Below are 13381 nucleotides of genomic sequence, written 5' to 3'. Positions count from 1 at the left end.
TCACCCTCTTCTGAAAATTGGGATATATGAAGGGTCAAAGTCGGTGACGATACCAAGGTTAAACAAGAGACTGAAAACAAAGATAAATCAATAAGTGAGTAAGTGATACCGGACCATATAGATGGAAAGACGGAAGCCCCATGGTACGGAGTATCACTTATTAAAGACAACTTTCTTTTTTCAATTTCAGTTAGGCTAAAAAAAAACTTGTATTTACAGTTAAGACTTTCACAACCTCACATGGTCACAAATCCGCTTTGGAGCCAAATGAAGTACTTTTTGCGGGGCAATGGGGCAGCCAAATTTGTGCACAGCAAGGTCCCACAAACAGTAATGAGAGACCAGACCATCTGTTTTAAGTGCTGCTTGAGGGATAAATCTTGGTCAGGAGAATGCAACTGCTCTTCTTGGAGAGAAGCCCTTGGGACCTTTAACCTACACTTGAGAGCAGATGGGGCCTCGGGTTTAACGTCTCAGATGAAACTGAGCACCTTAGCCAGGCCAGCATTCCCTCGGTACAACGGTGACGTGCCAGCCTAAGTGATGTGCTCAAGGCTCTAGCGTGGGACTTGAAACCACGATTTTCTGAATTAAGAGTCAGCACTCTGACCCCCTTAACTAGGTTTAGCTATCAACCTCAGCCATGATCAACCTGGTAGCATTTGGAACTTTTTCAGAAAGAGTGTGTATTTCCGAATTGGTTTGCATCATTAGCTATTAGCATTTGCTGCTTGTTATATTATTCATTTTTTTATTTAGAGATACAGCACTGAAACAGGCCCTTCGGCCCACCAAGTCTGTGTCGACCCACAACCACCCATTTATACTAACCCTACAGTAATCCCATATTCCCTATCACCTACCGACACCAAGGGCAATTTACAACGGCCAATTTACCGAACAACCTTTGGAAAACCCACGCGGTCACAGAGAGAACTTGCAAACTCCGCACAGGCAGTACCCAGAATCGAACCCGGGTTCCCTGAAGCTGTGAGGCTGCAGTGCTAACCACTGCGCCACTGAGTGTGTCCAGAGTAGACCATTTATCATCACATACCTGTTGCACCATTCAATGAGATCATGGCTGATCTGTGACCTAACTCCATATGCCTTGGCCCCATATCTCTTCATGCCTATGGATAATAAAATTCCATCATTCTCAGATTTAAAATTTACAATGGATCTGTCAATTGCCATTTGTGGAAAAGTGCTCCAAACCTGGATCATCCTTTGTGTGTAGAAGTGTTTCCTACACTTTAGAAATTGCAACAATTCAGCATTTCACTGCCAAATCACTGTTTCACTCCTTTTGAACTAATAGTTCATTGTGCCTCAACTCCTATGTAATTCGATAAACCAACGTCGAAGAGCAACAGAAATATTACCAATTAGAAAATGTGCCTAATTCTCTAACATGTGGATAAATGATATTCTGGCAAGAGTCAGGCAAAGAAAACATGACATCCTGGAAACAATTATTCACTGATAGATTCTGAACTCCTCCCCCTCCCAAAAACACACATGTGCACATACACCTTCAAGGATTGTAATTAAAGGAAAAGGACATGCAACCACTTACAATATAGGCTGACATTTCATTGCAGCATTGAGGGAAATTTGCGGTCAGAGGTGCTATTCTCCAGATGAGATGTTGAACAGATGGTTTGGGTGGGCATTAAAGATAGGGAAGTAAAGAAGCACAACATTCTCCCAGCACCTTGGCCAACATTCTTCCCTCAGCCAACAACAAAACCAGATTAACTGGTCATTTATCTCGTGGTTCATGCTGGACGTTGCTTTCTATGGGGCGATTTTGGATGATGCACGTCTAACAGAATGGATGCCATTGTACAATTACTGTTAGCATGAGTTGGCAAAGCCCAAAAGATACATGATAAATGCAAGTTTAATTCTTCATTAGAGGCAATTATCACATTTAATATACGTTGGGGATGTAGTTTAAGTGTGTACGTTCATACATCTCACACTGAAAATACACATTTAGTAGGGCTCCATATAGTGACACCACTATTCCTGGCCTTACCAGACATGTTTGGGTAATTCCCGCAAGAACAGCACTAGCATAAATGCCGAGGACTGATTTTACTTACATATCCAACTGGATTTTGCAGTCAGCAGCGAAGGAACGACGCTTGCCATCCATTACGCTACAGTTGCCCACAAACTTTTAGTGGACTTTTGAGCGGCGACTTCAGGTATTGAGATTCTTTTCAGCATGGCGCCCTCTGCAGGGGATCTGTGGCATGTGCGTGCAAGCAACAGCCTGTCTCTTCAACCAATCAGATAGGGAATCCTCAAACACACATTCTGAACCAGGATGTATCAATTAGAATATTTCATTCAGTGCAAGGTCATGTACAGAAAGCAAAATAAAGAAAGGGAAAGAATTGAGACATATAGGAGACAAAGTTAAAAAAAGCATTAATTTTTTTCATTTGCTGCAGATCTCAAATGATTAAATCCTGAAATAATGAAAATTAATTTATCAGGGCCAGAGAGGTTGTCTGGCAGTAATAAAGACTTATCACACTGCAAAAAAATAAAATCACTTACACCTGAATGTATCAGTCCTAAATTTTTCTGGTGTTTAGTGGATATCTACTGAGCAAGTACAGCAACTTCACGTCGTTCCACAGACTTCACGTGGTTCCACAGACTTCAATGCCGAGTCTAGCAGTGAGTTATAGGTGCAGCAAAGCTTGTGGCAGAACAGGCCAACTTGGACAGCAGCTGTTGGATTTCCATGTTTAATTGCACATGTGCAGACTCCAGAAATTGCTGTCTGATTTATCCATAACTGAGCTGGTTAGCCTCACCATTATTTCAATTGCAAAATCTGGGCCAATGCATTTTATGTAACGTTCATCCACTCACTGCATTTTTCTGGAGAAATTATCAATTTGTCATATGTAATGATCCTCCATTCACACTTTTTTTTTTAATATCAGGCAACATTGCTATTTGCTGCTGCAGTTCATAGACACACTAGTCGTTTGCTTTGCTGTTTAGAGTCATAGAGTCGTACAGCATAGAAACAGGCCCTTCGGCCCGCCTCGTCCATGCCGACCATAATGCCTATCTATACTAATCCCACCTGCCTGTATTAATTCCATATCCCTCTATGCCTTGCTCATTCAAGTACCTGTCCAGATTCCTCTTAAATGTTGCTACTGTTCCTGCCTCCATCACCTCCTCTGCTGTAATTCATGCCAGAACTCCTGCCCCATCTCCATTTCACTGGCTCACACAATGGTGTCAATACACATTCTGCACTTAATATACAATGTACAATACACAAGGTGAAACACGCAAATGTGCATATAAAGAGAGATAATTTATCATGAGATACTGGGGGACTTTGGACAATGTTTTCCTGAGTGGATTCGATAGATGAAAATTTCAAATGAAAGACACGATACTTTAAGCAATGCAATGTAACATTTAACATAAAAATGTAAAGCAAAAAGCCAATATTATAGCCAAGATCATAGCTACAAACAATAATTTAATGTGTAATGTGAGAGGAGTGATACTTTATAAAGCTCTGGTTAGGCCCCAACTAGAGTATTGCATCCAGTTCTGGTCACCACACTTCAGGAAGGATGTGAGGACCCTTGAGAGGGTGCAGAGGAGATTTACCAGAATGGTTCCAGGGATGGAGAATTTTAGGCACAAGGTTTGTTTGGAAAAGCTGGGTTTATTTTCCTGAGAACAAAGGAGATTGAGAGGAGATTTAACAGAAGTTTACAAGATTATGACAGGCTTAGATAAGTTTAGTTTAGAGATACAGCACTGAAACAGGCCCTTTAGCCCACCGAGTCTGTGCCGACCATCAACCACCCATTTATACTAATCCTACACTAATCCCATATTCCTACCACATCCCCACCTGTCCCTATATTTCCCTACCACCTACCTATACTGGGGGCAATTTATAATGGCCAATTAACCTATCAACCTGCAAGTCTTTGGCATGTGGGAGGAAACTGGAGCACCCGGAGGAAACTCACGCAGACACAGGGAGAACTTGCAAACTCCGCACAGGCAGTACCCAGAACTGAACCCGGGTCGCTGGAGCTGTGAGCCTGCAGTGCTAACCACTGCGCCACCCCTTAGTTAGACAAGGAATAGCTGTTCCCATCAACAAATGGTACAAGGACTAGGGGACACAGGTTGAAATTTTTTGGCAAAAGATGCAGGGGGAATATGAGGAAGCACTTTTTTTTTTATAAACACAGTGGGTGGTAATGACCTGGAATTCACTGCCCACGAGGGTCGTGGAAGTGGAGATGATCAATGTCTTCAAGAGGAAGTTGGATGGCTACCCGAGAGAAATAGACTTGCAGGGTTACGGGGATCGAGCTGGGGAGTGGGACTGACTGCATAACTCTGTGGAGATGGGCCAAATGGCCTCCTTCTGTGCCATAAATGACTGAGTTAAGCCATGAATTTGGAATACTTTCTAGGCTGCCACCTTTTCGTGCCTGCTTGTGAGGGCATGCATTGCAGAACTGCACGACATCAGCTTCAAAGTTAGCATTTGTTAGAGGAGAAAACACAGATCGGAAAAATACCAAGCCAGTTCCAGTTGTAATACAATTTCTCCATCTGGGTGGTGGGGTTTTAAGAGTGCACCAGGATTTAATATTCATATGTTGGGTTAGGATTACAAATCCTCTTTATAATTGTAGACGATGGGTAGCAATTTGTCAGACTATAATTCTATGCTTGAATTAAAATTTGAAGGAAGGAAGAGGTTTATTTAGCATGTGACTTTATACCCGCCTTTAGTCTATTTGTACAATGTCCATACACATTCATAAAATTCTCTAGTCGGCCACACAAGGTGTGAGTCATCTTACTATTTTGATTTTAATTTTAAAACTTAATAAATGAAAGCTACAGTAGATTGTAGTTCTGAAGTACTAACTGTAAAACCAAGTACATAATGAATCACTGCAAATTTCAAAATATAAAATTGGAAAATATATAGGTAACAGGTTCATATATTGGGGCAATTTCAGAAAGGTTGGATTGTCCTACGCTAACCATAGTTTTGGTCATTCTTTGAATTAAATTCAATCGTCACCTAAAATAAAAGGAACCTTTGGCTTTGCACCATGTGTGCATTAAGCAGATTTTGCTATTTTTCTGATTCCATTCCAAGGGTTCAGCCTAGACCTGGTTCTAGGTCACCCTTAGCTCATTGACTGGAGTTTAACTTAAATCCACAGAAAGAAGATACTATCAGAGATTACTCAGTGAAGTGCCAGTACGGGATAGATGCCTTAGTCAAATAGCTGGGGCCCTCAGCAATGTCAATTGTTAAACCCAAACATGGACAGATCCAGAATCAATGTTGTAGGTTGTTGTGAATCTTAATGAAACCTCCAGGTCTTCTCTCTAGCTGGTCAAGGAAGAACTTGAATTCACATAGCAACTTTACACATCCTCAGGACATTTGAAAGCAGTTTACAGCCAAAAAAAAAAACCTTTGAAATGCAATTATGGTAGATACTTATGCAAAAAGAACTGTGATTAATCCAATGTATTCTTTTTAGAGCATTCCTGGGAATGTTGCCAGACTACATTCAATTTCTTTGTCCAATTTGAAGACAAAGGAACACTTTTGTGCAGAATCAGAATCCAAGAACAAGCTAAATTCCAGCATTGCTGATGCCAGGATAGCATTCCCGATGCCAGGATAGCATTCCCATGAATGAATCAATTGTGTTGAGCTCTTGTTGAGAGTTTTGAGCAGTTTCACCAGACTCAGGAGGTGACAGAAAATGGCAACGATCACAGACAGAAGGAAAATGGGAGGAATTGAGGGTAAAGTGGCATAGAATTACAACATGGAAATAGGTGATTCAACCTACAATCCATATTGGTGCTCTCCTCCACACAAGCACCCAGTCTAATCCCAGTTACCTCTCACGTTACCATATCATTTTAGTCCCTTTCTTTAAGGCCCCTAAATGTTAACATGGTCTCTGCTTCAAACACCAACTCTGGTGGTGCCTCACAATCCTGCATAAAAAGGTTCTTACTGGTTATTGTCCTAAATCTCTTACAATTAAAGATATATCTATAGCCCCTCGTTTAGATCCCCCAACCACTGGAAACAATCCATCTACTCTGCCCCTTCCCTTCATCATTTCAGACACCTCTATCAAATCATCTGCATATTCCTTTGTTCTAATGAAAACCAAGCCAACTTTTCAAGTCCTTCTTTGCAATAATTACACCATCATACCAGATAGCACCTTAGTCAATCTGTACTGTACCTCCTCCAATTGCATCAGCATCCTTCCTGTAGCGTGGAAGCAGAAAACTACAGAGTTGTCACACAGGGTTTCTTTAGATTCAACATCACATCTCCGGGCCAATTTTAACTTCTAATGCACGATGGATAGTTGGCAGATAGAATCTGTTTGCTCATTGTAACCACTGGGAGGCTCGAGTTATTGTGAAACCAATGCCTATTTGAATGCAGCTGGGTGCTCTGAGGCAGCTTCATAGGCTTATGGTCGTGTCAGCTTGGCACAGTTGGTAACATGCTTGACACAGTCCAAAAACTGCAGTTTGAAAGCATGCGGAACTCGAGCACATAATCTAGATTAATTCTTCAAGGACAAAACTAAGGGAGTGCTGCACTGTTGGAGGTACTGCCTTTTCTATGACACACTAAACCAAGGTCTTATCTACCTGCTCAGGTGATTCAGGATTGATGCCAAAGATCCCTTGACATAACATGAAGAGGAGCAGTGAGTTCTCTCGACAAACTGACTCCAATCAATCAATTCCAACAGCGGATTAAATGGTTATTCATCTCAATGCTCCATGCATGATTGATGCTACACTCGCCTATGGGCGGCACAGTGGTGCAGTGGTTAGCACCGCAGCCTCACAGCTCCAGTGACCCGGGTTCAATTCTGGGTACTGCCCGTGTGGAGTTTGCAAGTTCTCCCTGTGTTTGCGCGGGTTTCCTCCGGGTGCTCCGGTTTCCTCCCACATGCCAAAGACTTGCAGGTTGATAGGTAAATTGGCCATTAGCAATTGCCCGTAGTATAGGTAGTTGGTAGGGAAATATAGGGACAGGTGGGGATGTGGTAGGAATATGGGATTAGTGTAGGATTAGTATAGATGGGTGGTTGATGGTCGGCACAGACTCGGTGGGCCGAAGGGCCTGTTTCAGTGCTGTATCTTTAAACTAAACTAAACATAACAGTTACTACTTCAAAGTAATTCATTGCAATTAAACTGCTTGGAATTATTCCTTCCTTTTGGTGTGGTAGGTTCGACCATTTTTGACGTCAGTACGTTTTTCCAACATCTAGGGTAGTTTCGTTCAATGGTTGCATTCTGGGATACTAACACTGTTACCTGACATCATTCGCACTTCAGTCCTTGGTTCTCAAAAGGAGGCAATTGCCCACTTCACTGCTGAGTGGTATAGCAACTGATTTCACAATGGCATTTGAAAGGAATGAGTTAAAGAGCGCAGAAATAGGAGCAAGCACAAACAAATCAGCTTTAGGATTGGAAAACCTTGATCTTTCACAACTGAATATAAAAATAACTCCAGTATGGATTGCTTATGAAATTTATTTCATTGTACAAGGTGTTACAATGTACTATTTATAAGGCTGATTGAAATAATTTAGGACATACATTTGGACTACTGTTTTCAATTAATGAAAATAAAGAAAAAGTCCAAAAAATACTGCTTTAGTATATAAACACTGAGTATATTTAGTACAAATCCAAGCCATTTTTACATGAAAATTATTACAGACAATTAAATATCTTCCTGGGTGATTCGATATAAATTTCAGCCTTTGAATTACATGCTTTTACTTTTTTTAAAAATGATCACCGCTTTGAAAGTAAATGCTTTCACTTCATACCATGGCAGTAGTTACAGACACTGTCCATTTGGTGTGCAACACTTAGAACGTCAGGAAAATAACATGTATAAGGCAGTTTTAAATCACACAATTACTCTGGAAACTCGTTCACAGATGCCACCCAAAAATATATATATCCATAATTTTCATGATTCTGTAGCACCTCCTCAGAAAAATTTCTTGGAATTGGTTTCCCTTTTATTCCTGTAAAAATATAAATATTATGGGGTTTTTGAATGCTAAGTTTAAAGTACAAGGTTCTGAAGGCAAAGGTGAGACAGCTCATTAAGTCAACAATACCTCGATAGGAAGAAAGCAAACTTTGAGACAACTGAGGCCCCTCGAGCCTGTTCGAGTCATTCAATTAACTTCTGGTTGATCTGTACCTTAACTCCGTCTATCTGCCAAGGTTCTAGAAACCTTAATATCCTCGCCGACACAAAACTCTATCGATCTCAATCTTTCCCAATACCATCTCATTGCTTTGCAGTCATTCCAAGCCCCTGAAATTACTCTGTCGGAAAACAGAATACAAACACCCAGTCCATCAGTCTGGAAGTCCTCTCCTGCTACTCAAACCAAATATCAGGCAGAGGAGAAATTTTAGACAAGCACATGAACAGTTCGTAGATTTTTGTCATTTTAGCACTCCGTTACCTTTTTTCTTGAATATTTGACTCTGTTATAAAAGATTTTGACATTCATTCAGGGGATATGGGCACTTTTGGCAAGGCCAGCATTTATTGGCCTCAAGAAGGTGGCAGCGAGCCAACTTCTTGAGTACAACTGAATGGCTTGTTAGATCATTTCAGTGGATAGTTAAGAGTGAATCACATTGCTGTGGGTCTGGAGTCACAAAGGCCAGTCCTGGTAAGGATGGCATATTTCCTTCCCTCAATGGCATTAGTGAACTAGATCGGTTTTTCATGACAATCTGGTAGTTTCATGGTCATAATTACCAATACTGGCTTTTTATTCCAGATTTGTAATTTAATTAATTGAATTTAAATTCCCTAGCTGCCATAGTGGGATTTGAACTCATGTCAGAGGATCATTAATCCAAGTCTCTGGATTACGAGTCCAGTAACATAACCACTATGCTATTGCATCCCATAAAGATGTTAAAAATGGACTGCGAAAAGTTTAATGTCTGCAGTTGCTTGAAGTAGGCATGATGTTAAAGTATGGAGACACCACAGGGCAGTGGGATCACTTTTTCCATTTAGTATTAATTAAAGCTGACTAAGGACAGTTAGGAGTTGAGGGCACATCTTAGTCAGAAGCAGACTGGGTCACGGCCTAAACCCATTTCTCCTTCAATTCTCGAGCAGCCCATTGACAAGGGAAACCATTACCTCATCTCAGTCACCACGATTTGAACTCTGATTTCACAGTGTAGCATTTCAGCATATTGTATCACCCAATCTCTGACAAACAGGGAGCGCTCAATAATGCACAGGTTCTGAGGCATTAATAACATGGCTAGACAACAAGGGTATATTATCAGGCGGATAATTAAAAAAGGAAACAAACATATAAGTTTTCCCCTTTATTTATGATGCGCTGATTGTGTAGACAGTAAGAGTGAAATCGAGTGAAATGCTTCCCATGCCCAAAATGGCAGTTCAATAAATCACTAACTTGGATGAATCACAGTTTCTTAGTCCCTGAAGGACAAAAGGTGGCGGGATCACAATGAAACTTAAGCACTGCTCCTATATTGATGTCTTAAAAGCTGACAAATAAATATAGCAGTGAGAAGGTAACGTAGAGGAGCATTAAATTTAAAAACAAATTCTTCTCTTTTCCGGTTGTCCTTAAGGCATCGAGTCATACTCTGGTACAGTTCCATAGACGCCGAGCATTCTGTGCCATTTGTCGTGAGAACCCAGAGTGCGTGTGTTGGTAGGCTTTCAGGACATGTCAGCCAAGCCCAATTATATCTACATTTTCCAGTAGAGATCTTGGACATTAATCTGGACCACAAACCTTGGCTGTCTGTTCGCTCCCTCACCAAAGTACAGCTGAAGTACTTTGTCTGATCACCTGGCTGAAATCAGTTAACAGCATAGATTGGGGGGGGGGGGGGGGGGGGGGGGAAGGGAATCACAAAAATGGGACCTTCAAAGACACCAAGTTGTATACTTACCCACAAATCAGACAAAGTAAAGTTTCCACACTCTCCATAAAATGAATACTACAGAGTTCTCAAAAACGCTCTGCTGCTCCCTGATATGCTGCACAGGGTGATATAATCATACCTGACTTATGGATGGCTACGTATTGTTGTCAAGGATTTGAGGGAAAGCTCCACTAATACCCTCAACATTGTACCTGGACTGTTTGTTAACATGAGTTGTATGGTGGACTTTGCTGTTCCTGCTCATCCTTTAACTACTCCAACAGCAATGTCAATAATATATATTGTCAATACATTTATTTCCAAGTATGAAAAAAGGAAAAAGCAGGATTACCTGTGTATTAGGTAAGAGAGGAACAATACAGACTGGAAGACAATGAACACCAAGAAATGCCAAGTTGAAGTACAGGATGGAACAGGTGGGACCTTTGGGCAGGTGACATGTTGAACCTGTAGAAGAAATGATTGATACCCTTCACTTTAGACATAGAAACAAAGAAAGAGGGCATTCGGGCATTTGGCACATCCTGTCTGTGCTAGCTGAAAAACAGGCATGTGCATCAGCGAGTCAACAACTTGTACTCTATCATATAAAAGTGAGAGTTATTGGAGAATCACCAAAGGCACTGCACATGGGAAGAGGGAAATGCAACTCTGTACACAAAGCCACATTCATTAGAGAAGGTGAAGGAAAAGGCTTTTCTTGGGATTATTGATAATTTGTTGAATATATACAGTGAATTCAATTGCCTATCAACAAAGCTAACAGAATATTAGGACGCATCTCAAAAAACATGGCATGGCAAGTCAAAAGCAGTTACTCTAACCATGTACAGGCATGACCCAGAACGTAAAAATACCGAGGCATTAGCTGATAAGTATACTATTTGACTTAAAAAAAAAGTGACTGGAAAAACTAGAAGATACAGCTTTAGAAGGGAGGGGAAAATGCCTATCCATTTTCACTTTAATGGACATGTAAACTTTTTCCCTCCATGAGTTGTTGGAGTTTCACTGCTTATTTACCCAAGCAAATTACTCTTGCTGCAGTTACACTTTGACTACTAACAAAATAGCAAGCCAATGTTTAGATATTCTTTGCAGTGTTCTTTATCCTTTATAATAGGATAGTTAACTTTTACACATAGTAAATGTCTGATACCTATGGGAAAGGGTCAGTTTTGGTGAACAATTTACGATTTACTTTGGAGGTAGTGGTTTGAAATGGAAAGGGTCTCAACTACAGTTCATCCTTTTTATTCCAGATGCCCAGGCCAACATATGGCTAAGTAGTTGGCACAGTTTGGTTTGAGAAGGAGAAATGAGACTTGTTATACTCTCATCTATATTTTAAAAAAGTGGTCGACTGCATATTTCAGAATTTTTGAGTGAAACTACAAATAGAAAAGTACTGCTTCAAAGGTGGAACCCACTTACTGGAGTACATGTAGACACATTGTCTTCGGAGGAGGCGATCTGCATCTCAAGTGACCCTATGGAGTAGTTGACACCGTCACAGAGTTCAACTGGGAAGCCCAGCAAGGTCACACCCCCTCCTCTCAGGACAGGAAGGCTTTTAAGGGAAACCCTTGGGCAATTGCCTGGCAAAATGAATTTCAATCAAAAGCTGGCCTGGGTCTCACTCTCGCCCTGGGGAAATGCCATGTGTTCTACAGGAAGCAGGATGAATAATCTGTGCAACATCTGATGAATAATACTTCTGTCGTCAGACATGTAGCTTGTTGCAATAGACAAGAAACACGTGCGGGAAAAAGGAAACATTACTTGAAGCCATGAAAAAAAAAGTGTTAGAAAAGGAAGCAGCATGACAACATTTAAAGCACATCTTCCTTATTTGGATTAGCCAGGAAGTTGGATCCAATTTAAAACAAAGCCATTAGGAAAGACTCTCCAATTCCCCCCTCAGTGCAAAGTACAAAAAGAACCATGCCATACACACGTAATGCCTGGTACGGTTAATTACATTTTAAATGAATGTCCAGAATGAATAGCAGCTTATCTAGGTAATACTGCTTTGTGCACGCTCAAATCAAATGTCCATGCTTCCAGTTTAAAGAGATAGAGAAAAACTCCCAGCTTAACCAGTTCATGGAAAGGTGTGAGATTAATACACTACACATTGTTGAATTGGCCAGGTTTTATATCTCCAGAAACAGTAAACAATCTTTTCTGTTTCTCCCCCACCACTCCACGCTCCCCATTTATGTTTTTGATCCTCGTTTTCAAGAAGCACTAACGCTATGTAGCATCGCCCCAATAGGCTGCACTGCCAAGCTATCCTCCTCCTCCCAGGACCCCTAACTAGCAGCATTGGCACATTGATCTATTCTCTCCCCATCTCTTTCTACCTCCAGTAATGCGGTCTGTCTCCATATTGCAGAATGTGCAGCTGTGAAAAGGAATTCACCAGTAAGACTACAGAGTCCACAAGCTGTAATGACCTTCCTGAAGATTCCCCTAGTTGAGTATGACTGCTAAAAGAAAATCCCATTCCAAAAGATTGTGTTTATGAATTTGCTGGAAACACATATGTGGCCAGAAAAACTCATTGGGCACAAATATTTGGCCTACACTCTTACAACACAAGCCAAAGAGTCTGTACTCCATCAAAAGCAATGCTCAACATCCCCATTTAATTAAAACGAACTCCTGTAGTTCAAACTTTAACCAATTTCTGCTAACGAAAAGGACCTTAATTTATACCACACAATAAAATCCTCTCCAGGGCTCTGCTCTTTTTTCGTCAAAACAAGTTGCAGAGGTTAGCTGCAGCTTCAGTATCAGGTCCAAACACAAGTCACTCTGCCCAGGGGAAAATCAAACTCCCCAACGAAGCAGATTCCAAAAATGTTCAAGTCTTACCTTGGTGCTTGTCAAGTCGTCAATGTCCTTTTTGACAATGTGAATATGCTCCTTGATCTCACTAAAATGACTTTGGTCTGCAGTGATGGTATTTAAGGATTGCTGGCTTAGTTTCACCTTGGCCAGGATGTCTGCTACATTTGTCCTGGAAAACACGATACAAAAGGGTTAAGATGGAATCCACAGACTACAACAAAACTTACCAAGAGTTGGGCATTACTCCTGATCCTAATGAGCTTTAAAATGCTCTGAAGAAAGATTTAACAAATCTTAAAGAATCTTAAGTGAAGAATCTCGCTACTGGCAGTAGCACTGAAATGTATTTTTGCAATTTAAAGGGACAAATGCCTTCCAAACATACACAGTTGTACAATAAATAAACAATTGTGTCGAACCAATATTTTTGCATTGCAATGTTATGAGTTAC

At 40.9% G+C, this 13381-nt stretch overlaps 1 protein-coding gene across 1 annotated transcript in view; it reads right to left on the bottom strand.

The window, feature by feature from the left end:
• Positions 1–7636: 7636 nt before the first annotated feature.
• The window catches only part of LOC137350491 (protein ERGIC-53-like), a 62955-nt gene continuing 57210 nt past the window's right edge, over positions 7637–13381 (bottom strand). The window contains exons 11-13 of the mRNA XM_068015144.1: positions 12955–13099; positions 10406–10521; positions 7637–8135 (exon numbers count right to left, since the gene is read on the bottom strand). Coding sequence (XP_067871245.1) covers positions 8099–8135; positions 10406–10521; positions 12955–13099 — 298 coding nt within the window. The 3' untranslated portion in view covers positions 7637–8098. The remainder of the gene's footprint in view (positions 8136–10405; positions 10522–12954; positions 13100–13381) is intronic.

This window comes from Heterodontus francisci, chromosome 35 (assembly GCF_036365525.1).
Source record: "Heterodontus francisci isolate sHetFra1 chromosome 35, sHetFra1.hap1, whole genome shotgun sequence".
In the NCBI taxonomy this organism is placed as follows: Eukaryota; Metazoa; Chordata; class Chondrichthyes; order Heterodontiformes; family Heterodontidae; genus Heterodontus; species Heterodontus francisci.
The sequence above is the reverse complement of the archived record's forward strand: the minus strand, read 5'-3'. Positions and strand labels throughout refer to the sequence as shown.